Raw genomic sequence first — 27,930 nt, forward strand, 5'->3', positions numbered from 1 at the left:
ATTTCTGAGAGACGGCGACTTGGTGCAGCCGGACTTATGTGCAAGGAAGAATATGGCGAGCGTTGCATGTTTTAAAAGAGGTCAGTGGGATGTTTACCAATACCGAGGAGCATTAATCCCAAGCGCCGAGCCCAGTGCAGAGGGCAGGCCCCGTGAATAAGCCGTTGGCATAACCTCCATGGGCGGTGTTCGACATCTTCTTGAGCGTTGACGACAACAAAGCGCATAGCGCCGAGGTTCGGGCATAGGTATATTGTAGATCTTTCGGAGGCCCCAGAAGGATACTCACCGCCGCGTGAGGCCGTCTCGGCCGCTCTTACAAACGCTCGCCGGTGCTTGCCACCGATTTGACTACCGTACGCGCCACGCAGCGCCTAATCTTTCGGCTTCGACGAAATCCGTCACTCTGCAGAGCTACGCACTGTTACCGCCACGACAAGTGGCGGAGTGCTATGAGCAAAAAACATATGCGTGAGGGCTAGTTCGCGCTTACTTCAAGCACACTAAACACGTCAAATTTCGACAGTCCTGCATCCTTGGTCGGGCTCAAAGGGACAACGTAACATTATGGGCACACGTTAGACAACCTAGGATGCGTGCGTCAAGATAAATTCAAACTTAGAAAGGTGAAACTGCCTATGGGCGCTTCTTTAACTCACTGGCCAACTGGGGCCAGGCATGATGTTTGTTTGCTGTGCATACTTCTATCCGGCAAGTCCTTTCGTATTGACGCAGGGTAATTGTCGAGATGTATAAGCGACTTAACTGGAGAGGTGTGCAGACTAGCAAAAGTAAAGTAGCTCATCCGCTCAAATCGTAGGGTGAATTTACATAAAAGCTTTGGCGGAGAGACTTCCGAACAGGGCACGAGGCTTGACGGGATATCTCAATACAACGTCGGAGACCGCAAGTGAAACGCCGTCCGGGTATTCTTGTGCGGCCTGGGGCCTGTGCGGCGACAGTGAGATAACGTGGGCGGGGAGAACGAAGCCAGGTTTACCGAATGACCAGCATTTTCATTAATCAAGATGGATGTTATGCAACGGCCCTGAGACGCGTCACAAATCTTCTGTCGCGAACGTAAGGACTTAGAGAACGGGAACATCAGTCTAAAAAACAACTGCTTCAGTTTGGAGAAACGTACACCATCTCCGGAGGGCACAATGCACCGATACTGGGTGTATTTCGCCGCCACGCCTAGGCCGACCCTGATCCTCGTGTGTTTAAATGCCGCCCACCGAGACAAGTTGCATTTATAGGTAAATTAGTCTTGACCGGACACGTCCTTCAATGTTCTGAACCTGTGTTTCTGATGGCATCGTTCGCAACAGGCTATGCACCCTCTGGTATGAGACTCACGACGTGTATGTTACGAATTGTTGGATGCCAGCTCTTGTAGAGTGACCGCTTGCCGAGCTATGTGCGTACCTGGCCAAAGCTAGCCTATCGATCGCGTCGTTTCGAAGCTCTTCCCGCATTATTCTTGCATATCTCAGTTCTGGGATCCGTCTGAGCAAACAGAGGAGGTATCGTGATTGATTCGACTGGTATCACGTCGGATACGCTCGCGAGGGGAAAAGAGTCGATCTACAGGAAGCTTGCGAGACACCTAACCCAGAGTCAACTGGGAACCGTCGCCAGGACATGTACTATGCGGACGTACCTGGATAATGTGCTCCCGCCATCACCCTTACTCTACTTCAAAACTATCCACAAAGTCCCAAGCAGTGCCCCGTATTCTTTGATGGCTGTCGGATGAGTTCAGTTTCATCGCCATCGATTGCAAGCGATTTTACGTACAGTGTTTCACGCGCAAAAAGTAGGGGACTCTCAAGGTTGCGTAATCGCTATGATTGAAGCAGCCTCACGGATAGAAATGGCCGTCGAGTTCTTCGCCAGTTTGAACCGCTTCTCAACGGTGGGTTCCCATTACTCCTTGTCTAAACACAGTTTGTACGTCAGCACAACAAACTAAGCAGCATGCACACTTGCAAGCGCAGATACAACAGGCAAATGCGAGAACTACGCTGCTGCAGTCCCAGTCCTGTTGCGAACGGTGTAGTTTGCACAGTACTAGTTCCCTTCAACCCACCAAGGTTCTCCGGAAGTTGAAAGGCGTGATTCCCAATGTGAGTAATGGCTGAGCATGCACAGACACCCTCGCCTGGTAGATGGAAGTTTCGAACACGATATGAGCTGTTAGGGGCAGTTTGGGGCAGTTCAGGGCGAGTCTGAGACGGCTTAAGCTTTAAGAGAGTGGGCTTATCTAAGACTTTCCATTTAAAGTATTGGCGCTTATCTTATCTCTATGCTGCGCCCACCGCAAGAAGCTCCGCCCCATCTGTAACATCGGCGATGACATAGAAAAAGGAAACGGAGAGACGGTTATATGATTCATATCATGAGACCGGCTTCTACACGACCACCTGGGTCAGTGCCAAAATCCCCCCCCGGGGGGGGCATACTCGGCTTTCTGAACGGTTTGGGGACTATGATACCTCATGCAACGGCGAGCTCCATCACAAGTGGGCTGCTCCGGATATCAACGTCTTCATTTATCAGCGTCTGGGTCTCGGCCAGACAGCTCTGCATGGGCGATGCGACCATCTGGTGAGCTCATACGGCAAGACAAGCCACACACGTAGCCTTTTAGATCTCGAATGGCAATTGAAGTCGACTGCATCGCAGAGCGGCACTCTGTCCTCCTGCTGTTCTTTGTGGGTTATGTCGCGGTAGGTCTTGCATGCTGACGCATTTATCGGCGCGCGGACACCTACGAATGCGGCGCCGAAAGGCGCACTAGCCGTGGCATTTGTGACGGGCATTTCATCAGGAAACACCGTCTGACTACGTAGCGAGGGCGCTTACTACCCTGAGCCACCGCATCTGCCCTTGTTGGGTAGCGCATGCGTGGGGGCTCAGGAGTGCCTGGTAGCACCGAGCAGCAGCACACACATTCTAGGGGTCACTACGATGTGCCAGAAATTTTATATCAATTATTCAAGCTACGGTGTGCAGATCTGTATGCAGGATACATACCCGTGTCATTACCAGACCAAAATTGGATACGTGCACCAATGAGCAGCACTCCAAGGCAAGCCTGCATGGGCGTCCAAGAGGCGTCTGTGAAGTACAAGGACGTCTGCCCTAAAGTGTTGGATGATGGCGCGAATGGACGAAGGTAAGCGCTCGAACATCTCGTCGTCCCAGCTTGCGTCCCAGCCTCCACATCAGTCCATCGTAACGCAGCTCAACTATCCCTTCGGTACGCTGCTGAGGCTACAGCCGTCACAGACGCCTCGTCCTCCATGGGACTCTGGCAGAATGGACAAAAGCTGGCCACGATAGCTGAAGCTCCCAACATCCCTGGACCCCGGGCATACATGCCGCATTACCATCGGCGGAGCAAGCACGAAAAACAACAGTGCACCCTACGGCCGTGCCCTGTCTTGCTGAGCGAAGAGCTTGTGGACTACGCAGTAAGCATCACGAACTGTGAACGGCTGCAGAGGGTTGGATCGTCCTCTAGCCAGCATATCACTGACTTTTGGACTTATCAGGCTAGCGTGTGCACATGCTAGATCCGGATACGGGCGGATGCGGATGGCAGGACTACAGGCCGCGGACAAGGTAAGTATTTTCTCTGCATGACTTGGCTATCACTGAGCTAACCTTGCACTAGCTCATAGAAGTCTGGCTATGCTGGTCTTTCCACCATGGCCTCATGATTATCAAGTCCAATACTACTTCCCAGGCCAAGTAGGGTGACCACTGCTGAAGAGCCTGGCACTTAGGTGAGTACTACCTCTTCTGTTGTTACCATGAATAGCTCTGACTCATATGTTGCACATCTATTTTTGTGCCTACCATTTGCACATGCCGCCAAAGTTATCATGACTATATGACTGCGAGAAGGATGTGTAGCATACCAACATGTACCTAACTTAATACATATTTAAATATATATATATTTCCCTCATTAATGTCTGGTGTGACCATGTGCACCCTCAAAAGTGGTAACATCTACTTGCATCTACAAACAAGCTCCCGCCACGCTGCGGTGAACTACTGAGCAAAGGCGGGCAGCTACTGGTGCCACGGAGGCACAGCGAGAGCCGCAGGGGGCTGCCGAATTGGGTACCATTCTACCAGTCTACCAGAAACCCGCAGCACCCAAAGCGCTGTGTAGCGCTGGCGTTGTTTCCTGATGTTGTTCGTCCACCTCCGCCTGTAGTGCGCATTTTGGGCTGACGGCCGAAGAAGGCCGTTTCTATCAACACGCTACTTGCTGTGACTTCGGAGGAGGTCCTGAGCAGGTAGAGAGATGTCCGAGAGCCACTAACGTTGCGAATAACTTGAAATAGGACCACTGCGTAAGCCCTAGGAGGCGATGACTGGGGTTGATGACATTAATATGTTAACCGAGTACTTTCAGGGCCTTTGTCGGCTGTTCGTCGCATCAGGGTATCTAGCTGTGCAATAACGTTCTGATGACGCGGTCATCCGGACTCTCAGTACGTTACAGGGCTTCATGTAACGGTGCCAGTCTAACTTTCTTGCAGAGATCTCTACAACAAATGGAGCGTTAGGAAACGTAATGAATTACACCACAGACAGCTACTATTCACGAGGTGCTTTCATCGATTAACTGTCCTCAGGCAAGCGTAATCATTCATCATCTTTACACTTTGATGGGCAAGACATTCGAGCTCATACAGGTCAGCTATCCTACATTTGCTTTCGTGGGGTCTGAATTCAGCCGTGTTCTTGGTTGGATGCCTTTTATATATGGGCGGCCAGTGAGCTTGCTGAGCATCGCTAAATGTTGTGCTAATTGGTCAATAATAGCTCGCCTCCAACACGCACATGCCTCCGTGTGCCACCCCATTTCCGTTTCGGCATACCGCCGCCTGGTTTCGGCGACTCCAAGGTGAGTATCTGAACGGCCGTGAAAGCAATATCCAAATCGTTGGGAGCGTGCTGCTGGGATGTTCAGGGGCTCGATTTGCGTGCGGCTATAACATTGCTCCGAGACACCCTCGACTCTTTCAGTTCACAGGTGTGTTCACAGCCGGTTTGAGACTGTGCAGAAGTAAATGAGGCAGCGAATATCTATCGACTCGCCCGCTTCTCCAATGCCGTTTCTCGCGCGTCCGTGCATCTAGAGGCTTCGAACGGGCGGCGAACTCGCTGCATGTAACTTAATCTACCAGAGGTCGCGCGGCAACAGCTCAGGCTTCTCGACTGCCCTGACAAGTATGTTAGGCCAACAACGTATTCTGTGGCACCGGCGGAAATGGATGGAGAAAGGTCGTCTTCGTGAAATGGTGAGCTCGTCGAAATATACTGCAGAACACGATTTCTTTGCTGGGAGTTGTCATCCACGTTATCGTAAGGTTAAGCTCACGTCGCTTTGACGACACTTTGAAGCAAATGTCCCTTTCTGACCTAAAATATCTAGATCTCAATGAGAGAGACGAGGGACCCGAGGAGTTGTCTCAGTCTGTCAGTGGCTGCCCTAGCGTAGCGGTTTAAACATTTTAATGACTCGCTTCATTTGTCTCAGCGAGAACAGGCGGCAGGCATTACCCGGAGCCTGGCTCCCACAATTGACGGGATCGCCCGCATCCCACATCACTGGCGCCTTTCCGCGAAGCGCGGAACCGTTGTCCGCTCTTCGTCGGAGACGCTTGGCGTCCGGGAGTATCGCCGCTCTGTTTTCTGATTGATACGTCAACTTGAGGGCAATTTATTTCATCTCCATGCGGACTGTGCTACAGGCGCGACAGTCCCGCATTCGTCGCTGGGGACAACAACGACAATTGCAGGCGTACACCACACGACCGCAGCTGAGGTGAGTCCTACTAGGTTGACTCTGATTTTGCGCTTAGGAGAGGTCTGGCCCTCGCAGCGAGGACGCAGAGGATGCCGGAGAAGTAAGACGTCCCGGGCACTCTCTTACATCTCCGAGCGAATCACATGTGTAGATAACATCGTAGCGCCAGCTGCGACGTAGAGAGGGACCGACACTGCCCCATGTGAGCAACTACACCTGCATCAGGCAAAGCTTCAGGCCCTTCAGGCGTCAGGACGACAAGCGTCCGGTGCTATTTGCGAAGAGCGCCACAGGGCAAAGGCACGCTGAACGATGATGCATGGTGTCCGAGCCCTTGTCTGGCTCCGTTCTTCGCAACCCACAACCACTTCGCCTCCATGATTCGATCGCCGTCGACGATGAGCAGGCTCGCCACCGTCCCTCCCGGCATACGCTTTCTTGCGCCTCTGGTGCCGATGCTCCTGATTTTGTGTGTTGGATCGACACTGTTGTGGGAACGGACCGGCTGGGATGGGTGGAGACGACAGGCATGGTATATTCCCCCACTGGTGCTCGCTGTCTCCGTCCCCCTTGCGGTAGTAGGGTACATTACGTACCACAATATCAAGGCATCGAGAGAGACGGTATCTCTTGGTGCTGTGTTGCTTCCCTTGATGGCTGCATCAAATACTCCTTGGGACCTGGAATTATTGCGCAGGACGTGGGACGACGTTCATGCGGCAATGAACAGTGAGCATCACCATCTTGATTGTTTATGCATAACTTAAACAAGAGCACCAAGGAGCCCGCGATATTGATTGGCTTGGAATATATGGGCGGGTTTGCCGGTGCAAGATATTCTTCATGGACGCAGTGAGCAACATACCACTCTCCCTCCCTGAACAAGCCTCAGTTTCTTTTGCAGTTCCTGGTCACTGAGCCTCAGTATATCAAGGTGAATGGAGCGGCACGATCTCCAGACCATCGACTAACATAATCGAGCAGAGAGTGCTCATGACGGACGCCACAACTTACGAGAAAGGTACGCCGCTTAAAACCGTCTCCTCTATAAAAAAAAAAATGCTGATGGATAGGTGTAGGTCCCGAATTTCGATCCCAGTTCCTGGACCTGCTCGGCAACGGGGTGCTCACCTCGGAGGGGGACTTGTGGAAGTCAGTATAGAGCATTAAGCGCATCTCGCATTGCTCTTATCCCTTTCACGTAGATTCCATCGAGGCATGACCCGGCCGTTCCTCAACAAACACCGGTACTCGGATCTCCAACTGTTCTATGAGTACGCTATCTGGCTACTGTTACGTGAGACAGGGTTTGAAATGCTCACATCCATCAGTCACACCGAGACATTGATAAACCGCCTCAAGGATCGGATGCGGGAGGGCTTCCCCGCTGATTGGCAGGTTTGAAATCCCTTAAACTGAACTCTCTGCTCAATCGCTGAGGCTGTGCTCGCAGGATCTTGCGCATCGGTACACCCTTGATACAGCCACGACATTTCTCTTCGGCCATGACTTCCGCTCACTCGCCGCTGACCTTCCGTGCCCACCGCTCCATCCCTCTCGCGAGCTAAGCTCAGACGGGAAGCGGGTCCACCACTTCTTCCATGCATTCCAGCAGGCGCAGGTGCAGACGGCTCGGCGGCTGCGGTACGGGCGCTTCTGGCCTTTGTTCGAGTTCTGGAGGAATAGGGTACGGGAGCACGTAAATGTCATAGAGTCCTTTCTAGAGCCCGTCATCGAGAGTGTTGTGCTGAGGGAGAAGCACCATCCACGATCCGCGGAATGCCAGGATGAGGAGACGCTGCTCGAATATCTGACGCGCCTGACTGACGGTGAGTGTGTGGTCGCAGTATTGCCATTGCAGCCCCATCTGATGCACCCTGCAGACCAGAGGCTGATCAAAGATCAAACAATGAACCTCCTCATAGGGGCGCGCGATACAGTAACGCGGTTTCCATTTAACCTTACTGCCACGAGTTGACCTCTTTGATGTGCACAGACGGCATCGACATTGACCTCGGCGGTGTACGTCCTGACGCAGCGCCCGGATGTGTGCCAGCGCCTACGGCGGGAGGTCGTGGACATGGTCGGACACCGTGTGCCCAGTTACGACGATCTGCACAAGATGAAGTACCTGCGCGCGTTCATAAACGGTATGTTCTTCCTGCATTCCTGCCTGATTTCGGCTTCGAACATTAACATTCCATGCTTTCGCGCAGAGGTCCTCCGTCTGTACCCTCCGGTGTCAGTTGCTTTACCTTCGCCACTCTGATGCGCTGCTCATCACGCTGATACACAGGCCTATAACCATTCGCGCCAGCACACGCCCGACAGTCTGGCCCGCCGCGGGCCCGACCGAGAAGCCCGTATATATTCCTGCTCACACACGGATCTACGTGGCGCTCTTGATCATGCATCGCCGCAAGGATCTTTGGGGTCCTGATGGTGAGTACCCTCCAGAAGAAACGCTCCAGCAAAGCGGCGTGGCTCATACAGTCCTTGTTCCTTCTCGCAGCCGACGAGTTTGACCCAGACCGGTGGCTGGACGAGAGGCTGCACAAGTATTTTATACCAAATCCGTCGATATTTCTTCCGTTTCATGCGGGGCCGAGGATATGTCTCGGGCAGCAGGTACGGGCCCTCCCATCGTTTTTCGTCTCCGCGCTGTCGCTGATTCTGAAACGCAATCAGTTTGCATATAACTCCTTGTCTTTTGTACTTGTTCGTCTGTTGCAAAGTTTTTCGCAGTTTGAATTAGTGTTGTACGATGATGATGCCTCCGAGTCAAGTTCAAGGAGTGGAGTGGAGTTTCAGACACATCTTACAATGTTTGTTAAGGTAAGACATAGTTCTATCAGGTTAAATTGCCGTCATTGACGCCCTTCTCGCAGGGTGCGCTGTGGATCAAAATGCAGGAGCCGGTAGAGGATCCAATATGATACTTTACACGGACGCCGTATTGCGGTACCACAGCCATTACAAATTTGTTTGTACACTACCGCCCATAATGATACGTTTCGACGAGTACATCTGCACGTAAACGCCGCCTACAAAAACGCACATTTTCAAACATGTACTTCGGGCTTACTAAAAGTCCGACACTGTCCATCCCGGAAACATGACGAAAGCATAGCGCTCACATCGGAGGGGGAGCTCACAGCCGGGGGAGTTCGGACGTCTGCTCGAGCTCGACATCGACGGGCCGCGGGGCATTTGCTTCCTCAAGCGCCCACTTCTCGTCGATCTGTGTGTGCAGCGGGAGGCCCTTCATGAGTAGGGTCGAGAGGAGGCCGAGGCCCGCGATGCCGATCGAGACCTCCCAGACGACGCGGAGGCTCTGCGCGAACGCAACGCGCACCTCTTGCTTGAGCGGCTCGTCCAGCGTGCGGATGGCAGGGATCGCGGCGTACGCGAGCGAGACGCCGCCCGGGAACTGTGCGAGGAAGGCCGCAGGGAGACGATGCGTGAGCTGCGTCTGCAGCACTGCGGTCCCGATCGTCACGCCCCAGACCTGCAGAGAACACGTTAGACAGAAGAGTATAAAGAGAGAGAGGTGGACTTACACCGGCAAATGAGCGGAAGAATGCGAAGAGCGCGAGTGCGTGGGCGTTCTCCGAGACGGGCAGCGGTGCGAGCACCGGGAAGTACGTCGCAGAAAAGAGGATGCCACTGCCGATACCCATGAGGATGAGGAAGCCGACGCCGTGCGCCGTCGAGCTGTCCGCGGTGAGCGTCGAGAGCGCGCCGGTCGCAACCATGTAGAAGATCCAGCCGACGACGAGCTGCACGCGATACGTCTTGGTCGCGGCGATGACAATGCCACTGACGATAAGGGCTGGTCCAATAGACAGGCACAGGCCGAGAGAGTCAACCGCGGAGCGGATGGGTGAGGCGTCCCGGCAGGCTTGGAAGTACGTCGCCATGAACCCTGTTACGAGAAGTCAGCATCCCTGGAGGCATTCGCACATGATTTTGTACATACAGACAATAGCGCTGTTTACGATAGGAGCCAAGAACGTCTGGAGGTATCTGCACGGGAGTTAGTTCGTGCAGCAGACAGAGACGAAACCGCTGCTCACCCACTGAAACTGGTGCGGTTGGATAGTAACGAGAATGGAATCTGCGATGAAATGGTCAGCCTGCTCCTCCGTGTGAGCCAAAAGCGGGAAGAGCACTTACAATTGGATTCACCGGTACGAAGGCTTCGTAGATCAAGAACATGACGATTCCAATCAAGCCGAGGATGAGCGGAACAAGGACCTGTGCGGATGTCCATGCGAACTGGACACCGCCCCATGTAAGGCCGAGGACCGTCGCTGTAGAGCTGGTAACGATAAGAAAGTTGCCACTGGACAACTACAAGTCAGCGTGGCGCTCGAGAGGGTGAGACAGTACTGACACCCAATCCATCCGCGAGATCTTCTCGCGAAAAGTGCCCTCGGGCGTCTTCAAATGGAGAAAAAAGAACACCAATGCTGCCGCTACGCCGGATATCGGGAGGTTGAGGTCTGGTTTTTTATGTTATTTGAAGCATGTTAATACTCTCGCGAAGATACTCACAGAAGAGCCACCTCCATTTTCCGCCGTTGGCAAGGGCACCGCCGACAAGCGGGCCTATCGCCGACGCTACACCCCAAGTCCTACCAAGCATCAGCTAGAGCGGAACCGATAAGTTTGTAATGAACCCACAGTCCGATGAGTGCATTGTACATGGCACGTTCTCGCAGGGGTACAAGGTCGGAGACGATGATGCTGGTTATAGACATGATGGCTCCACCTCCCGCACCCTGCACAGCTGAAGAGGAGCGACGGTACTCAGCGTTTCACCTATGAAGCACGCTCTCAGAGACCCACTTCTAGCGGCAATAAGCCAGTTCATCGTCTTTGCCGCACCACAAAGAGCACTTCCTAGAGCAAAGACAGCTAGCGCGCCCAGCATCATGATGCGACGCCCGAATATCTACGCTGACCGTGAGCTGTTGAGACGCAAGGGGAGATCACCGCCTTTACCTCTGCCAATCCGCCTGACGTCGGAAGTAAAGCTGTGGCGGCCAAGGCGTATGCCGAGGCGATCCAGACAAAGTCTTGGCCATTCAAGTCATGGACGATCGTGGGCAGTGTCGTCGCCACAGCTGTCTTTAACCAGGTCAGTTTGGAAGGCAATATTGTTCATATTGAGTGGAAATACATATTCGAGGGCGGAAAGGAAGAGCGAGGCACAGATGGCGACGAACACGAGGGCGAAGCGTAGATCCTTCGGCGCGGGCTGCAGAACCTTGGAGACGTTTTGGCTTATACTCGCATCTTTGGTCGTGAGCTCAACGTCTGACTTTGTGCTCGACCTGGACTCGCTCGCCATGAGTGTCAAGAGATGCGGTATAGACAGGAAGACGAGGCAGGCCGGGGACCGCACGCACAAGGATATACGACCGAGCGACCATCAAAGGCTGCCCACCGGGCAAGCGAGAAGGCACGGTACGAGTGGTTCTTTCAGCGCCGTCAGATGGCATCGCAGCGCGCGATGTGCGCAGAGCACTGCCATTGTACAGAGAATGCACATGCGCCAGGGCTGCTGCCAGGACGTGAACGCGCGCGCGTCCCGGCCAAGCGGATCGGTGGGGTTACAGCTGTAGTTTGTGACATATTGCAAAGTCCGATCGCATACGCTAGGCCTTGTTCGACACTTTCATCATGAAGGGTGCATATGGTTCTTGTCTGTCCTGCCCGAGCAATGATGTCTCAGCGATGCAAGCAAATGAAGAAGCAGCCCTGCGCTGTGAGTGTAGAGCTATCTGACTGTAGTAGATTACCACTTAAGAGCTTCAAGCTTCAGGTGTGCGGAGTGCATGGGAGCTTCATGGCGGGACGCTGGATGTTGAGTTTCGGGCAAGCTTCGGTCAAAGCGAGAGCCGAACCCCGTGGACCGTGCATTGTAAGCGCCTTCAGCGCCTTCCAGAGCTGGTTCCCTCGAGCTCTCGACCCGTACTACTTCAGTCGCTCGAGGTACATGCACGGTATGCTTTCGCCGGTTCGAATCGTTTCCAAAGGATCAAGATATCAAAGAACAGATGAAGGCTGCCCTCGATAAGATCTAGACCGGTCTTGGTTAGCCTGAGAAAAGGCGACGATACAGGACTGGCCCACGCTGCTGGAACTACACGGAGAACGGCCAGGGCATGATGGATTGTAACAGGTTCCGAGCATCGAAATTCATAGGTCGACTTGAAAAGCTTATCCCGCGTGGTTCCGGCCTGGTGAGAACACTTAGCCTTGGCAATCGCGGGCCAAATCTTGCAGCGTCGCGTCCTTGGTAATGTCTGACACTGTACCAGCCAGCTTACGCGCTGGATCCTCAAGCTGATACAGTGAACTCTGCGAGAATGCGAAAAGACTGCAATGGTGCGCGTTCTCCGACTGACATTAAAGCGCCGATCCGATGTCACAATTGACCATAATCAGCGGCAACTTGATGCCATAGAGTTTCGAAGCCGAGCAGTGAAGATGCCATCATGACCTGTGTCCTAACATTCTTCCGGTCTAGCTCAATTCGCAAGTCCCTGGCTCGCAATGGCATCCCATGCAACGATACGTTGGACATTGCGCGGTAGGCCCCCGTAACCGACTTTGACGTTCACTGTCCAGCTGATCATGGCTGGCCTCCACTCAGATCCACTCCCAACATTGCGCCACGTATGTAGATGAATAGTCTGTGCAGTATTTGATTACTCATTCTTAGCACGATTATTATCTGCATGCTCGCGCTTCATGGCTGACAGTGGGCTGTACACTGGTATCCATGGATGATCCGCCCTGCCACGATAGTAATCCTAGCAGTTCCTAGCAGCCTGAGCGCCTCCGACGGCTGTTCTCGTGTCGAGGTCGCCATAACTCTACACAGCATCACCCAACCTGGGCCGCCTACGCGCTAACTGCTGCGTGTCAGGGCAGACACCAGGAGGGGCGCACCCGGATCAGACCCGCACAGCAGTGTCCATATAACATTTCTGGCTGCCGTATTTGCACCCACACGATCCCTCCGTCCCCTACGCGTAAAGATGAACAGCACTGTAGGGCCCGAACCGGCGAGTGCGATCCTCTCGTCCGTTCCCGCCCTGCTCGCGACCAAGTACTTGTCTGGTGCGTCCCTTCCTCTTAGGCCTGGCGCGGCGGCTCGAGCGTCACTGACGCGAATTGTCTTCCGCAGCGGCAGGCATGGTTGCGGTACTATGGGACCACATCATCAGTCTCGACGAGGAAATCGATTACATATGGCCCAAGAAGATCGACGTTACGAAAGTGACGTATGTTTTATATCGCTATGGGACGGAAGGGGGCTTTTTCTACGTCGCGTACAGTGAGTTGACTTGACGACGAGAGTATTCGGCGCTTGCTGACGTGCGTTTATCCCGTAGTGTTCAGCGGCTTTAGGCCGCCATTAACGACAGAGGTGCGTACAAACCGTGTCCACCGTCGTATCCCAAGCTAACTGTTTTTGCAGTCGTAAGTGTTGTGTACTAGGGGTCTTAAGCTGACCCTGACCGCTAACGCTCCCTCTCCAGCTGCAAGTCGTTCATTGTTGTCCTGTTTTGCCTTCTAATGGCAACATCATTACTCGCAAACGGTAAGCGTCTTGCCTTTTATCTGGCAACGCACTGCCGACGCAGAATAACAGTGTACATGGCCCTATACCACTACCAGCTCTGGGACCACCGGAAAGGAGCGATGTACGCCATTATCGTCGCGCTCATCTGCACATACCTCCCGGCGTTCATTCTAGGCGTCATCCAGACGATACAAGAGCACAGTAGGCCTCACGCGTTTCATCCCCGCAGAGCGTCGCCGCTCACAGGCGTTGCAGGACAGACAACGTACTTCGCGCCGCTCGACACCTGCCTCATCATCAGCGGATCAGCGGTGGGAAAAGGCTTCTGGGCGTGTTTGGTAAGCCCCCGGAGTGGCGTTCCGTGCTTCGGAGCGCTAACGCGCAGTGTCTCAGGTTGCATTTGATGCATTTGCGATCACGTTGGCTGTTGCGAATGCTCTCGACAGACCCTACCGTCAGAGCACAGACGTTCTGTCATCGCTGCGGCGAGATGGCGCCGCGTGGTTCTTCGTAAGTCTACGTTGGTTTGATTGTTTCAGAACGATAGCTGATTTTGAAATTGCAGTGCTTGTTCCGTGAGTACCATAGGTGATCTTCGCGGCGATGTTAGCTGACGGTCTGATACCCAGTGGCGCGGCTAATGAACTTCATCATATTCGTGCGACTACCAGTACGTATACGACTAAATCCTCGAGATGTTGCATTCTAACCATTATCATCTTTAAGCCATACGAAGACCTAGTAATCGTCTTGTGCGCTCTTTATCTTCCTGCCCGCCCAACACCTCCGACTAACAGGTTCTCTAGCAACGTCTGGTCGCTCATCGCCATAATCCTCTCCAGGCTCATCTTGCGCGTGGAGAAGCTGAAGAAAGACAACCACCGGGTCCGAATTTGGGACCCCAAGGCCGAAGCGTTCGAGCTCGGCCGCTTCTCGAACAACGGCGGAGGCATCTCGCCTTCATGATATGACGAATACTGTCACAGTACGGCCGCGGTCTCGTAGAGAGAGCGCCTAACGACTATTTTATTCTATCTATTTAATCTGACATGCTGTATGATTTGCTTCCCCGGTATGTAATCTGTATACTACTGTGCATAGCGTCCTGTCGTGTCCGACATCCATGTATCAAACAGTCTCCCTCTAATGCCGCCTCTCCTTTGTCTCTTGAATATACATGTTATTCCATGTATTCCTCGTCATTTTGGATGAAGCTCAAAGAGACGTTAGTGATAACTGTAGGCAAGAGCGAAAATGGTATTATCGAATTGATGCCGAATTGATGCCGGAGGCAACTTGCGTCGACGGCGTATCTCCATGTATGGGTATCTTGCGCATCAGGTCGGGACGCCACAAAATCGCCAATAGGCGCTTTTGTCGCGGGGCCGGCCTCGGCCTCGGCCTCAAGCGAGGATCCGTACCATGGCATGATCCCTACATGAACTTCATCACCTCGACATCTACCTCTGTCTACCCTTCTCGTGTAGAGGATATTTAATAATGTCTTAGAGCATACTCGGGGCATTCAGCGCTCAGCCTTCACCTCCAGAGTTGCTCCCGGATGTCGACATCCGCGCCTGCTTTGTCAACCAACCTCGCTTATTAACACTCGCTAGAGCGAGGGCAGCGGTCATTTTTTTCGGACGTCATGTATTGAAAGGGCCGCGCTCGCGTTATCCTTGCGTCCTCTTACCTCCGCAAATCACCCTTCCGTCTGTGACCGCTAATACCAAACTTGACGATCGCCCACCATGCTGGCCAGAAAGGGCCGAGAGTATTGAAAGCTCAGGTTGCAGTGATCTTGACGGAGCCTCGATGTAGATTGTGAGTCAACGTTGTTCCATCTTTCATATACATTCCTCACTGTGATAGCTGCTGTCAGCAGCTGGCAGTTTCTGGTAGACGACACGGCCGAGCTTTTGCAAACCCTCCTGGTTCCAGCCAGAAGATTGACTTCCTTCGCGTTCTGCGTCATTTTTAGAGCGCAGGTACACTCCCCCCCCCCCCCCCCGGCCATCTCCAGGTACCAGTCGGAATGTTAGGGCCGTGGCTTACGATGTCCTTAACATCTACATTTTCGACGGATACAGGACTAGAAGCATGAGTCGAACCCATGTGATAACAGCAGCAGTATTACGAAGCTTGTCACCAGATGCTTACGTTGCTATTTGTCCAGGTAAGTGGTATCAGCTCGCGTTGTGTGCAGCCTCGAGCCATGCTTAGGACGGAAAGAGCTGATCCAATAGGTACCGATGTATAAGAACATCAGCGCACACTGGTATCCGTTCACATGTCGGACTGCGCAGGCCTCGGATCTGCACGAAGAGCCGACCGAGGACCTATGGATATCCTTCTGGCCACAGCGCGACACGCCCATGACGGCGTTCCAGCGCATACATAAAGTGCGTTCTCTTGGAGCGGGCTATTTTATTATGCTTCTATGAGTTCGTCGTCGTCTCTAGACACTGCCGAGATGCAATTCGAGGCGTACCTCTTCGATCCGAGACCCAAATACCCTCTTCTCGTGCGTAGATTTTGCCTGAGTTTTCAAGCAACTAAGCTCCCCCCGTAGATTCCAGCCAAACGTTATTGGCATCCTAGCCTCTGCTCAAATGACCCAGAAGCCCTTACCCTTATCTGTATTCACCCTGCGGGCCAGTATAAAGAGCTATGGGAGCCAACCTTGCGACATATGTTCAGCCTGATGTCGTCAGGGTTGACTACGGACATTAAGGTTCGCGAAGCGTGGGCGATCGACGCGCCAAACCATGGGGACTCGGCCATCGCGAACGAGTATCTGTTCACCGGATACCCCTCGTCGTGTAAGTGTCTCTGAACAAATACAGTCCACCTCTGACGGATCTCTTTCAGGTTACTGGGAAGATTATACGAGGAGCCTTCACGTTTTCCTGGCTGGTCTGGGTACCGGCGTCGATATCGACTTTCGGAAGAGAAATTTAGTAGGAATTGGAGTCTCCGCTGGTTGCGTCCCTCTGTACGTTCCCAGTGCTTTCTCTGCCTCTTGTGCCGGTACTAACCACTAAATGGCGTAAAACGAGTAGAGTACTGATAGATACGTATATTCCTACAGTCGAATTTTCCTCCCTTATCCTTGCGGAACCTATGATTCTCTCCCCCTTACAAGCTGGAAACCTCGCTTTCGACATGTCCTCCGGCGCTGCACGGCGACAATACAAGTGGAAGAGCCGTGTAGAGGCTCTGAGACACATGCGCGCCAACCGCCGGCTCCGGACGTGGGCTCCAGAGGTACAGGTATCATACGTTGTGGGTGTTCCCTTGCAAGTCTCGCAGCGGCTGCCCTCTGACATACTGAAATCTATGTAGGAAAACGCCCTCCGCGACTTACCTACGGCGCTCTATCCGGAAGAGCGAGAAGGCGTAACGCTGAAATGCCCACGCGAGTACGAAGCGGTAAGCATTGACTCTTATCCCCTCTCACGAGTTATGGGGGTTGAGACTTATTGTTCTAGGCCGGGTATCGCGAATTCCAAGGGATAGTACGCGCGTACGATTACCTCCGTTTCGTCTGCTTGCTACTCCCAGTCCACTTCATATTCGGGGCGCAACCAGACTTGATGTAAGCTCGTGTAATTCTCGTTACGTGTGAAAGTCTCGAGGATGATGATACTGTTTTAGACCTGAATCATTCCATGCGGATATGCTCCGGGTTGCAGCAGAAGGACGATATGCGTCGATGTATAGAGTGCAAGGATCAGGCCACATGGTGGGTCATTTATGTGCGAGATATTGACCAAACCGTGCCTACTGCACCATTTGCAGATCATTCAGCAACAGCCCGCGGGGCTAGCAGCGGCCGTCCTCCGATGCCTTCAAAATAATATATCCCGAAGTCTCATAATTCCACGAGACGAGAGCAGATTGTGAAACAGTATTTGTAGGAGGCGCGGAGCGGGGGTAGCATTGTATTGACTTGAAATGAAAGTCGCTACGTCACCTTGATACCCACGAACCTTAGCTGGCAAACCAAGTCTAGTCCAAGCGTGAATTCCGCCATCTTGTATTAGCACTTGAGCTCGATCGGATACGCGGACGCCTGGACGACGTGCAGTAGAGACGCCGCGGCATAGCACCCTCTCAGCCCCCAAAATTCGGTTGCAGTCGTAGGCGTCACGTTCGTCATCCCCTTGCATGCTTCAATATAATCAGACTTTTCGTTTTCACTTGACTTTCCTCGAAATCTACGACAAGAAAGCGTGGGCCATGATGAACAGGAAGGAGAGGTTGTGGAACGAGCTCAGTGGTGGCCCGCGCCTGCTTCCGGCTTTCAAAATTAAGTCCGGATGATAGGCGCGTATGATGGCTCATGCCGGCAATTTGCGACAATTTGCCGAACGCACACTTACATTTACCTTGAAGAGCCTTGAAGACACTCCTCCATCTCACCCAACAAGCAAAATGGAACGTTTCCCTGATAGCCGCAGTATTCTCGCGTTGCGGCATTCTTTTCACGAGAGTATTTGCAATCTCAGAGTACCTAGCCTTTACTACTCGACGTTCAAAGTGTGCATTGTGCGTTGAACCCCTAGTCGTGCTAGTACGCCAGGTAAGTCTTCTATGTGAAGGAGCGCTGGAGTCATTCTTACGGGCTTTGACTTCTACGGACATCCTTTTCCAAGCTGTGTCGGATCTGGATACAATATCTGGTATTGCTCTGGTGAGCCTAGGGTTGATGCGTCGCGCAGCCAGTAATACGTGCACAGCGATAGATCGGCTGCGCTTTACAGAAGGATGAAATTATTTATGACGATTTCCAGGCGGAGCCAAACTGCTGGCAATGAGTGAGTCGCTTCCTGACCGTCCTTGATGTATCTGGCAAGCATCCTCGGCACTCTTCCCTCTGGGCAATTGTTCGAGATGCTCATGCCATGACCGGATATACGATTCTACACAGAGTGCAACGCGAAATTGCTGACTGTTTCTTTGCAACATCGGTGTAGTTTATCGCGCGATATGCTCTCAAACGTTCCTGGCACAGCGGCCCGGCGCTGCGTTGCAGCTGTCCATGCGGCCTGCTGTCCCAATACTGGCATTTCTGTACACACGATTGATATGCAAGCCTGACCTCGGCACAATTCCTGGTCGCTTGCGCGATTGTCGCCATCGGGCTTCTCTACTGCGTCTTCGGCGCTTACTGACTGCGCTGCGTACAGCGTCTTTGAATGGTGCAATACCACGCTCGCACGGCCTCATTGGCTTATCTGCGCGGTTGAAGAGCGGGAAATTATACCTTTCTCACTAGCCTTGGAGCCCATACGCTGTATGAATGATTATGGCGTGGCAGGAACACCTGAGACAGTGCGAATCCCTATTTATTAGGGCTTCCCAGCTGCTCAAGCTGGAGTGGTTGTCCGGTTTCTGGCCCAAGTCTCACTCTCCTCAGTATAGGCCGCTACCGCTGACAATCATGACGTCTGAGTCTCTCGCAGAGCTACCGCTTGACACGAAAGGCGAACTTGGCGCGCCCCTCTCGAGCACGTCGTCTATCGACAAGAAGGGGAGCGAAAGTGAATTCTCGCCCTCGACTTCGGACCTTCTTCCTGCTCTCGATGAGAAGCCGCGGTTTACCGATGTCCTCTTCCGGCGGAAGAATCTGAAGCTGCTCGACCCCGACGGCTGCGCGACTAGACGAAGTGTCTTCGATGATCCCGTCCTGGCTAAGCACTACTGGCCTCCAGAAAAGTACGAGAACCTTCACCGCTTTGATCCAAATGCTCGCTGGACATTCCGTGAGGAGCGGGTACGCGAATCTATCTGCTCTGTTTGATCCCAACACTGATATAGATTTACTACACAGGCTATCGTGCGGAAGATTGACTGGCGGGTCATGCTGTGGGCAGCTATTAGCTTCTCCGCTGTGCGTCTTTCTACCATCTCCGAATACGCCGATACCTATTGTCTCTGTTCCAGCTGAATATCGACCGAGGCAACCTGTCACAAGCCAATACGGACAACTTCCTGCCCGACCTACACATGACAACAGATGACTACAACTTGGGAAACGTCATCTTCCGTCTCGCTTTTCTGGCTGCTGAACTTCCTAGCCAGCTGGTCAGCAAAAGGGTACGTGTATGCTATATGAGCTGATGACCGATTCACCGACAATGTCGTTTTTCAGGTTGGTCCAGATCGCTGGATCCCTACGCAAATGTGCCTCTGGTGTAAGTGTTTCGCAATTAGGTTTACTTACATCATGTACTAAATTGGCGGCAGCCATCATCACCCTTTGTCAGTTCTGGCTCTCGGGTCGGTCGAGCTTCTTGGTCTGCCGTGCTCTCCTCGGATTTATCCAGGGCGGATTCATTCCAGATTTGATACTCTACATGTCTTGTGTGTATATCAACGTTATCCACGGAATTACTACGCTAACGCGATTTCAGACTTCTACACAAAGACCGAGCTGCCTATGCGTCTAGCATACTTTTGGATGTCCTCGAACGTCTGCAGCATCGTCGCCAGCTTCATTGCGTACGGCGTCCTGCGTCTGCGTGGGCACTTGGGCAAGGCTGGCTGGCAATGGTTGTTTATGGTCGAGTGCGTATCCTGCTGTACTCGTTGGTATTGCGGTAGCTGACACTGCAATCCTAGGGGCTGCCTCACTCTGGTGATCGGCCTAGCGACGTTTTTCATGATGCCACCCTCGCCGACACAGACGAAGAAGTGGTTCAGGCCGAATGGCTGGTTCACGGAGCGGGAAGAGACAATCATCGTCTCTCGTGTGCTTCGCGACGATCCGAGCAAGGGCGACATGCACAATCGTGAGGGCCTGACCTTGAAGCGTCTCTGGACCGCAGTCTGCGATTACGATCTTTGGCCGCTGTACATCCTGTAAGCTTTCGGCTTTACGTTGTTGGTGCATGTGCTAATCCTAGCTTCTTGATAGCGGGCTCACATTCGGCATCCCTATCTCCCCGCCAGGTACCTACCTGACTCTTTCGCTCAGGAACCTGGGGTGCGTATCCTTGTATATTGTCGGGATAATCTTGTGACCGACCCGTTTTCGGCGCAGCTTCGGCACCTTCGAGACCAACTTATTAACAATTCCATCGACGTTCCTAGGCATCATCACCATGTGGCTGGTCACTTTACTCTCAGAGGCGGTCAACGACCGTGCTGTGGTGTCTATGCTTGAAGATTTTTGGGCCCTGCCGTTCCTTATCGCCATCTACTGTCTCCCGGAGAATCCGAACCAGTGGATTTACTATGTATGTACCCTCCACCTAGTGGCCCTTACCCGTCCCACCTCACAGGTGTCTGTCTTTACAGGGCCTGGCCACGGCGCTGCTGTCCTACCCGTACACGCATCCAATCCAAGTTGGCTGGTGCTCTCGCAACTCGGGTGCGGTCGCGAGCCGAACAGTTAACGCTTCGCTGTACAACATGTTCGTGCAGCTGACCTCCGTCGTGTCTGCGTACATCTATCAGTCAAACGACGCGCCGCGCTACCGGCGGGGCAATCGCATCCTCATCTCAATCAGCTGTATCAACCTGATCGTTCTCTACCCCGGCACGAAGCTGTACTACATCTGGCGGAACAAGCAGCGCGACCGCATCTGGAACGCGATGACTCCTGAGCAGCAGGTGCACTATCTGGCGACGACGAAGGATGTTGGGAATCGTCGCCTTGACTTCCGCTTTGCTCACTGAAGCCCTTTATGCTGTACTTTAAGAATTCTTTTGGATATAGGATTGGCTATTTTCTCGTCATCGCTGGAGAAGTTTGGGATTGCGTAAAATTATCTCGAGTTCGTCTTTCCCATGGTGTCCTCGAGTGCGCAGCTTTCTGATTCTCCACTTGTTAATTGTTAACAGCCGTTTTTCTCGGGTGCTCTCGATACTAGCGTGTCATGATACGCCCAACACAGGACAACTTACCAGCTTTGGCTGCGTCGCTCTTGCCTAGCGACATGCCCCTACCACGCCTTTGCCACGCTCTAGGAGTGGCGTTTATGCTCCGTGAGAGTCAGATCCGGTCTCTGTGAAGAGCCGCCGTACTTGAGCAGATGACGATCCATGCTAGGACTCTGGGATTATGCGAGAAGGCTTCTGCGGTGCAATGAAACATCATATCGGTGCTCCAGCACAGCTCACTGAACTATCTTCTCCCACGCACAGCTCGCCGACAGATGTTCAGACTGAGCGACTCACGCCGGAAGACTACAAACGCTCTTGCGGGAGACTCTACGCAATGGCAGACAACTTCAGCGCAGAAATACCTAGGTGCCTAGTATATTGGCGGTGGGCTGTCTACGACGTGGCTCTAGTCAACAGCACGGATGCGAAAATTCACAAGAACTCTGATCGAGTACCACCCGTTGTCGACGGAGGAGCTCATGTTCCGAGTGTTACAGCCCAAGGATAAGGTGAAGGTTTATGTTGTTACGTGTTCGCGGCATGTCTTTACGTCCTTCCCATAGTATAGTCGGAAAGGGTCCGATCCCCTTCATGAAATTATATATAACTAAGAGACCTCTTTCCAGTTCACTACTATGACATTTTGCAACTATGGCCGGACCATCTATTCCGTCTTCTTTGTCTGTCTCTTTTGCGCCTACGTTTGGGAGTTTCGGAGACTTCGCGTCGCTCGTTGGACTCATAGCGTATACTTACAAGTTTGTCGAGGGGTGCTATCAAGCAGATAAGGAGAAGAAGAGGATGCTCACGTACCTCGACGACGTCAAGAAGGTTCTGCACTTGGCAGAAAAGCAGGTTGCTGCCACATTCTCAGTCGCGTCGCTCCCACCTGATGTTGCCGACGCCATACGGGGGCCGCTCAAAGCCTGCTCCGATGCCATCCGGCAGTTTCTCCTGAAGTTAACTACTAAGCATCCCCCGAAGACCCGACTCGTCCGTGAAGTCAACGCGGTACTACGGCAGGCCATGGACCCAGTTGTTTGGACGATGTTCCATCGGAAGGAGGCGAGCAGGCTGCGGAGATCGATCCAAGAGCAGATTGACCTCGTACGCACAGTCATGGAGTTGCATAATATGAAGTACGCCCTCTTGTCTCAACATTCGATACTATCTTACCCTTTTTGTCAGACCTTCTTCGTCTACCGCCACGCGCGCCACACAAGTGAAGCCTGAGGCTTTTGTTGTCGAGATGGGTAGGACGTCGTCGGGCAGTCCCGAGGTGTGTGCAATGCCTACCGACAACGCTCCAATTGACTGAGGCTCCCACAGAGTATCGGAATTACGCTCAATTTCCCCATCGCCGGGCTGGGCCTCTTGCGGCGAAAACCCAGTCCCAAGCCTTTCGCATCCACCTCGGTTACGCCACCCACGTCTCCTGAAGCACCACAGGAGAAACATTCTGCGCCCCTGGCTATTCATGCGATTCAATCTTGTCTGTCCACGCCTAAATCCTCCCTCGATCTCTCTGAATGGCCGCGACTCTCGCCCATTCAGGGCGAGGAGGGACAGGCCGCAATTGCGTACTGCTCTGGCACAGCCCATGCAGCCACGAGCGGAACGCGGACAAACCGACCGTCGCTATCCAGATTAATTCGGCTTCAGCAAAGTGGCTCCAACACGCCGTCCCCCGGGCCCATCATCGCTTCTCTTGCCACAAACAAGCGCATCGCTTGAGAGGTAAGCTCGGAGCTATCTCTGGTGTGTTGCTTCCTATCTTCGAGAGCTAAGAGATTGAAGGATATATATGTGCATATCTGCGTTGAGAACTGTTACAATATCGTCGCGGGGCGATGCTTCTATGTTTCCTACTAATCACTAAGAGACATTGTATTCAACGTGCATTAGGATATGTGTGCTGTGCCCAGTACGGGTTATATAATATATCGAGTGTACGCTGGATCTCAGTGCTAGGGCGATCCTTGATTAATGATTCCTGCGTCTTTGACGAAGAGATGAGCAAGAGGTTTGGAAAAATAAGATGAGGCAAATTTGAGGAGGGAACCGTATGTGAAGTATATAAGTGGATTAAGGGGAAATCGAACCTTCGGCCTACCCTCATACTTTCCGCGTGGGTCAAATTACATAATCAAGATAACCAATGCAGGCACTGGGTGGTAAGCGCACTTTTTTCCGGCGTAAAATTAGCCAAAAACTGATCCAACAAGGCCCCAACTTTATCCGGTTTTCACCTGAAAAAACCGAAGGCAAAACTCATTTTTCCGCCAGTTTTACTGTGTTTTAGATCCTTTTGGCTGGTTTTGCACCGGTTTCTCCTCAATTTGCATCGGCGTAGAATCGAGGAATAACGGGGCCTTGTTTAGCCGCTTTTGTCTGAGTTTTCTTGAGAAAAAAACTGCGCTTACCACCCTGTGAGGGATCCGACTCCCGAGGTTCTAAAATTCTGGCGATGTCCCTTCATATATCCGTCAGGCTTTGTTCTGCTCTCCTTCGATGGACTTGCATTCCTCCACGCTTCTTCTCAAACGCTGTCCCCGCTCTGAGTTGCCAGGACACGTTCACGCAAACTTCCCAGGCTTCTGACTGGCCAAACCCTATCCACTCCTCGTCGCGCCTCACCCTACACAAGTCCGTTTTCAAGGCCTATGTCTCGAGTCTTCCTCCATTATTTCTATGCCAACATCATGGCGAAGCTCAAGGGCTATCCTCGACCCCGGTCAATTCATTTGCAAGTGCCAGTGCAGTGGAGGTGACGCGAAGACTAGACCGCTTCTTCGAGGAGCTCGAACGTACCAACTCGCAGGCAAAGCGTGCATCACATTGCATGTACGCATGGCGCATTACGGTGCCTAAAGCTATATCTGGGCCGCCTCCAGAATCAGGACCACGTCCAAAGCCAAAGCGAGTGCCCGCGTCTTCAAATTTACCTTCGGCGATCACGTCTCCTCGTGAACAAGTGGTCTCTGGCTCAGTATCCGGCGGTGAGTCTGGTGCAGGAGAAAGGCTGGAACGCTTGCTTGAGCTCTCGCCGGACTGTAAAGGGCGAGATGTCGTCCTCGTCGTTTACCGGTGGTACGGAGGGGTGAAGCTAGGGAGCGACCGCTGGAAGTGCATCTCAATGGTGGCAAAGGAGGCTCTAGGGGTTGCCTCGGGAATGGCATGGAGGTAATTGCTGGCGGCGGGAGACGGACATGGCATTCGCCGAGACGTCGTAGTGGAGACCCCAAGGTATGTCACCATGCGTTGGATGGGACATGCCGCTGAGCTAGATTATCGTAAAATATCGGATTCAGCTTACTGCTGTCACATCTTCCACCATAAATCTGAAGGTTTAGGCTTCTCTTGTCCGAGGCTGCATCGTGAGTACTTTCCACTACTCGAGCCGGGACCCTTGCCCGTGCCCCCGCGTATCATAGTGCGTTTCATACGACATGTCTCGGGCAGAGTTTAGCTCATTCTTGTTCAGGCCAAGCCAACCATGGGATGTCAGGATTGCCAGCGATCCCGTAGCCCCGCCGTCGAATGTCACGACTATGAGCCTTGACCGTCATCGTATATGGCTATTGTCTAACTGCCCTGCCGCTCACATGAACTCCAAGGCGTCTCACCGGGTCGTGCCGGCTTGCGTAGAGCCAGCAGTTCGTGCGCCGACAATCTGCTCTCGTATGCATGTGATGACGACAGTCTGAAGGGTATTCCCGACATCAATTGCCCGGTTTCGCCCAAGCCTCTGTTACCGAACATGGGGTATGCTGCGAGCATCTCATACTACACTAACACTCAGGTGTGCATCTTGCCCTTCTGCTGCAGACTATGTAGTATGCTGATTTAAGCAACAGATGATGGGACTTATGAATGGGAAGGAACGCACGCTGAAGCAGACGAAAGAGCTCATGGTGAAGGACGCCTGGTAAGCGCCTGCGCCGCTAGCAGTGCCTTCGTGTTTCGCCCACTCGTCACACTATTCATCTGGCTGTCGGAGTACAAGACGGTGATCTTGATGAGCCTGAGAGACTCGAAGCGCAGGTGTCCGCTCAGCCCGTAGGGTGTGCTGATCACAGACTTGACTCGTAATGCACACTCTGCGCTGAAGGACAGGCTAAGTACAGGGCACTCATATCCATAAACAAAGCGAACATACATGTATAAATGCTGCCCTAATATGACCGCTATGCAAGGTTCTCCGTACGCTCCATATCCCCCGCGGGCCGGGCTGTCGAGCATACCTGGGCCATGTTGCTGTGGTCCATGCGGATGTTGATGGGATGGTCCATCGAGACGGCCCATAAAGAGGGTGGGCAATGCATCTCGGCCAGTCTGTACATCTTGTACGAGCCCAAGTCAGGGCTTCTGAAGAGCCAAAAAAGGGACAAAGCCGGGATGTGGCTGTGAGCGTGATAGAGCAACAAAAAAGCGAGCTCTTGCATTGTATCTTCACATCTCTGTCAACCCTGCAATCTTAATGAGAAGTGAAAGCTGCACCGAAAGCCAAATAGACATACGACATTTCGGGCCCCATCACAGAATTGTACTGTAGAAGTCAGCTGCCTACGCGCTCTTTCATGACTCCGCTCTTCAATGCGACGATGCTGCACTTGGGGTTGTGCAAGATCTTGCCGTCTCCAGGCATCAACCTCCCCTTCTCTCTACTCCTACGCCGTTTGACGCTGCTCGTAGGCCTTACGTAACAAGCCGAACCTCGAAACCTAGCACGGGCAACCATCCTAAGATATGTTTTCGCAAATCATAGCAACGACGCCACTCTGGTTATGCCTGTGTTGCGGGCCTTCGATTGCCTTATCAATGAGTGGCAAGGGCCATTACCACCTCGAAGGAGTGAATTCTGGCGACGGTGACGGCAGGTTCTCGTGAGACTCGACGCGACATCCAAAAGTGACTGCGAGTCGTTAGACAGCAGCTGACTGAGAGGAGATATATGTGCATACCTGATCCCCGATCCCGCAGCATGTTTCTGACCAACAGCCTCGCAAGTTGGTGCCTCAGAACTTCAAAGCCGGCCGGCCGCTGAATGAGCCTCACAGGCACAATAGAACCTCGATGCGGTGGTAGGGACGGGCGACAGGCCGCCAGACGATCCACAAGAGGGCATAGATGGCGTCGTGGGGTAGGCCAGCTTTGGATGTCGTCATCACATCGCTTGCTCGACATCGATGGCCACCATGATGGACAAAACTGTTCGTACGATGACTTCGAGGAGAAGACATGATATGGGCCTACGACCAGGGTCCAGAGAGAGTGGAAGGTGACGTCGTCGCCGTCACACCTGCAGGCCCGGACATAGCGTTCATCGCTGGGAAGCCGATGTTGTGGCGGGAATTATAGGCGCACGCAGATATTCAGCCTTGATTAGACTCGTATCGCCCGAGTTCACGATGAAGAATGCACGGAAAAGGTAAACGTCGGTGCCAGTGATGATGCCTTTGCATTGCCGATCCTGCTCGCCCACTCGTTACATTCTTCCTTGCCGCAGACATATGGGGTTTGTGTGGGTGGGGGGCCTCGATGCTCAAGCATACGCTCGGTTTGTGGAGTGGGCCGAGGGCACATTGATTTGCAACGCATTCGGCGCTGCAAAATGAGCTGAGTACGAGGCGGTCATACCTGCAAAAAAAGGAGGACATACATATAGACGTCGCTCTCGGGCGACCAACAACCGTTGTACAAAAATCTTCATAAGTTGCGAGTTGTCCGCACACAGGGTTGTCGAATATACCTGGATAATGTTGTCAGCATCCATGCAAATGTCGACGAGGATGGCATCCAAGGTGGTGTCCAATGATGGAGAGTATACATCTCGAGCGGCTTGCACATCTGGCTGAGTCCAAGTCGGTGCTTCTTGAGAGCCAGGGAAGGAGTGAAGCCAGCACGTGGGCATGAACATGATAGAGTGACGGAAGTACGAGGGGCTCGTCTTCGCTTGCACCCCTGTCAAGGATGTTCGCCTTTGTGAAAGATGCTCTCGTTTCTGTCAATCTTAAGATCTGCGTGAGAAGTAGAGCTTGTCTCAAAAGCCAAGTAAACATACGAGCTTCTCGATTGCTCTGCAAGATGCACGGGCTTGGGCAGCAGAGGACACTGCCCCCATGCTTGCTCTCGAAAGCGGCGACGCCACATTCAGTGTTCCACAGGAGCTTGCCATTCCTGAGTCACGGCGTGTTCTTCTTCAAATACGTCGTTTGACGCTGTTCGCAGGCCTTTCAGAATGGGCTGGGGCTTGAGATCTTGAGGTCCAGCTCGTACAGCCCTCTTGAGAAGCGCTCTCGTAGACCGCGCAGCGGCGCTCATCCTGTTGCACCTGTATCTGGAGTTTTCAATTGCTCTGCAGAAAGGAATCTGCTTTGGCGACTCAGAGCGGATCGTATGCGAGCAGGCTGCTGCGAGATTCAGCACTGCGTCCGGGTCGTTCTGCTGCAGTTTTTAGAAAGTAGTTGATGAGAGTGAGTGTGTGTACGCACCTAGCTCCAACTCTGTAGCATACTTCTGATCAACGACCTTTTCCTCCTAGTTAATGCTCCCAAAACATGCTAGCCTGGGCACTCGCTGTGGTCCACGAGAGGCTTGA

The 27,930-nt window shown here is 52.9% G+C and overlaps 8 protein-coding genes across 8 annotated transcripts; 6 read left to right on the forward strand and 2 right to left on the reverse strand.

The window, feature by feature from the left end:
- Nucleotides 1-6,679: 6,679 nt before the first annotated feature.
- On the forward strand, nucleotides 6,680-8,772 carry PHACADRAFT_198361 (uncharacterized protein; the record flags this gene model as incomplete). The annotated part of the gene is made up of 14 exons (XM_007398584.1): nucleotides 6,680-6,688; nucleotides 6,741-6,770; nucleotides 6,821-6,857; nucleotides 6,916-6,988; nucleotides 7,042-7,110; nucleotides 7,168-7,234; nucleotides 7,290-7,665; nucleotides 7,720-7,775; nucleotides 7,833-7,986; nucleotides 8,053-8,077; nucleotides 8,133-8,278; nucleotides 8,349-8,464; nucleotides 8,525-8,671; nucleotides 8,725-8,772. 14 exons carry the CDS (start codon nucleotides 6,680-6,682, stop codon nucleotides 8,770-8,772), a joined length of 1,353 nt encoding a protein of 450 aa, XP_007398646.1.
- Nucleotides 8,718-12,264, reverse strand: PHACADRAFT_176318 (uncharacterized protein). The gene is made up of 12 exons (XM_007398585.1): nucleotides 11,109-12,264; nucleotides 11,022-11,087; nucleotides 10,844-10,969; nucleotides 10,688-10,793; nucleotides 10,523-10,628; nucleotides 10,394-10,473; nucleotides 10,233-10,341; nucleotides 10,013-10,181; nucleotides 9,913-9,953; nucleotides 9,816-9,862; nucleotides 9,397-9,761; nucleotides 8,718-9,344 (listed from the first exon to the last, which is right to left on the reverse strand). Exons 1-12 carry the CDS (start codon nucleotides 11,190-11,192, stop codon nucleotides 8,988-8,990), a joined length of 1,656 nt encoding a protein of 551 aa, XP_007398647.1. The 5' UTR covers nucleotides 11,193-12,264; the 3' UTR covers nucleotides 8,718-8,987.
- Nucleotides 12,265-12,888: 624 nt separating this feature from the next.
- On the forward strand, nucleotides 12,889-14,402 carry PHACADRAFT_30834 (uncharacterized protein; the record flags this gene model as incomplete). The annotated part of the gene is made up of 10 exons (XM_007398470.1): nucleotides 12,889-12,970; nucleotides 13,038-13,187; nucleotides 13,246-13,280; nucleotides 13,332-13,333; nucleotides 13,393-13,454; nucleotides 13,506-13,774; nucleotides 13,830-13,946; nucleotides 14,002-14,011; nucleotides 14,066-14,106; nucleotides 14,163-14,402. 10 exons carry the CDS (start codon nucleotides 12,889-12,891, stop codon nucleotides 14,400-14,402), a joined length of 1,008 nt encoding a protein of 335 aa, XP_007398532.1.
- Nucleotides 14,403-15,627: 1,225 nt separating this feature from the next.
- Nucleotides 15,628-17,438, forward strand: PHACADRAFT_126011 (uncharacterized protein). Its single transcript, XM_007398586.1, has 8 exons — nucleotides 15,628-15,960; nucleotides 16,009-16,258; nucleotides 16,308-16,431; nucleotides 16,499-16,721; nucleotides 16,782-16,868; nucleotides 16,928-17,034; nucleotides 17,094-17,181; nucleotides 17,238-17,438. The coding sequence occupies exons 1-8, from the start codon at nucleotides 15,877-15,879 to the stop codon at nucleotides 17,340-17,342; spliced, it is 1,068 nt and encodes a 355-aa protein (XP_007398648.1). The 5' UTR covers nucleotides 15,628-15,876; the 3' UTR covers nucleotides 17,343-17,438.
- Nucleotides 17,439-18,882: 1,444 nt separating this feature from the next.
- PHACADRAFT_198365 (uncharacterized protein) lies at nucleotides 18,883-21,122 on the forward strand (the record flags this gene model as incomplete). Its single annotated transcript, XM_007398587.1, has 10 exons — nucleotides 18,883-19,215; nucleotides 19,273-19,332; nucleotides 19,386-19,538; nucleotides 19,594-19,636; nucleotides 19,689-19,805; nucleotides 19,856-19,997; nucleotides 20,064-20,303; nucleotides 20,359-20,427; nucleotides 20,485-20,680; nucleotides 20,742-21,122. The coding sequence occupies 10 exons, from the start codon at nucleotides 18,883-18,885 to the stop codon at nucleotides 21,120-21,122; spliced, it is 1,734 nt and encodes a 577-aa protein (XP_007398649.1).
- Nucleotides 21,123-21,980: 858 nt separating this feature from the next.
- On the forward strand, nucleotides 21,981-23,063 carry PHACADRAFT_211573 (uncharacterized protein; the record flags this gene model as incomplete). Its single annotated transcript, XM_007398588.1, has 3 exons — nucleotides 21,981-22,468; nucleotides 22,518-22,608; nucleotides 22,659-23,063. The coding sequence occupies 3 exons, from the start codon at nucleotides 21,981-21,983 to the stop codon at nucleotides 23,061-23,063; spliced, it is 984 nt and encodes a 327-aa protein (XP_007398650.1).
- A 729-nt stretch (nucleotides 23,064-23,792) lies between these two features.
- Nucleotides 23,793-25,806, forward strand: PHACADRAFT_260607 (uncharacterized protein). Its single transcript, XM_007398589.1, has one exon. It carries the CDS (start codon nucleotides 23,797-23,799, stop codon nucleotides 24,514-24,516), a length of 720 nt encoding a protein of 239 aa, XP_007398651.1. The 5' UTR covers nucleotides 23,793-23,796; the 3' UTR covers nucleotides 24,517-25,806.
- An 817-nt stretch (nucleotides 25,807-26,623) lies between these two features.
- PHACADRAFT_260610 (uncharacterized protein) lies at nucleotides 26,624-27,644 on the reverse strand. Its single transcript, XM_007398590.1, has 3 exons — nucleotides 27,394-27,644; nucleotides 26,992-27,341; nucleotides 26,624-26,936 (listed from the first exon to the last, which is right to left on the reverse strand). The coding sequence occupies exons 2-3, from the start codon at nucleotides 27,247-27,249 to the stop codon at nucleotides 26,736-26,738; spliced, it is 459 nt and encodes a 152-aa protein (XP_007398652.1). The 5' UTR covers nucleotides 27,250-27,341; nucleotides 27,394-27,644; the 3' UTR covers nucleotides 26,624-26,735.
- Nucleotides 27,645-27,930: the final 286 nt, after the last annotated feature.

The sequence above is a fragment of the Phanerochaete carnosa genome (genome assembly GCF_000300595.1).
Source record: "Phanerochaete carnosa HHB-10118-sp unplaced genomic scaffold PHACAscaffold_8, whole genome shotgun sequence".
Lineage (NCBI taxonomy): Eukaryota > Fungi > Basidiomycota > Agaricomycetes > Polyporales > Phanerochaetaceae > Phanerochaete > Phanerochaete carnosa.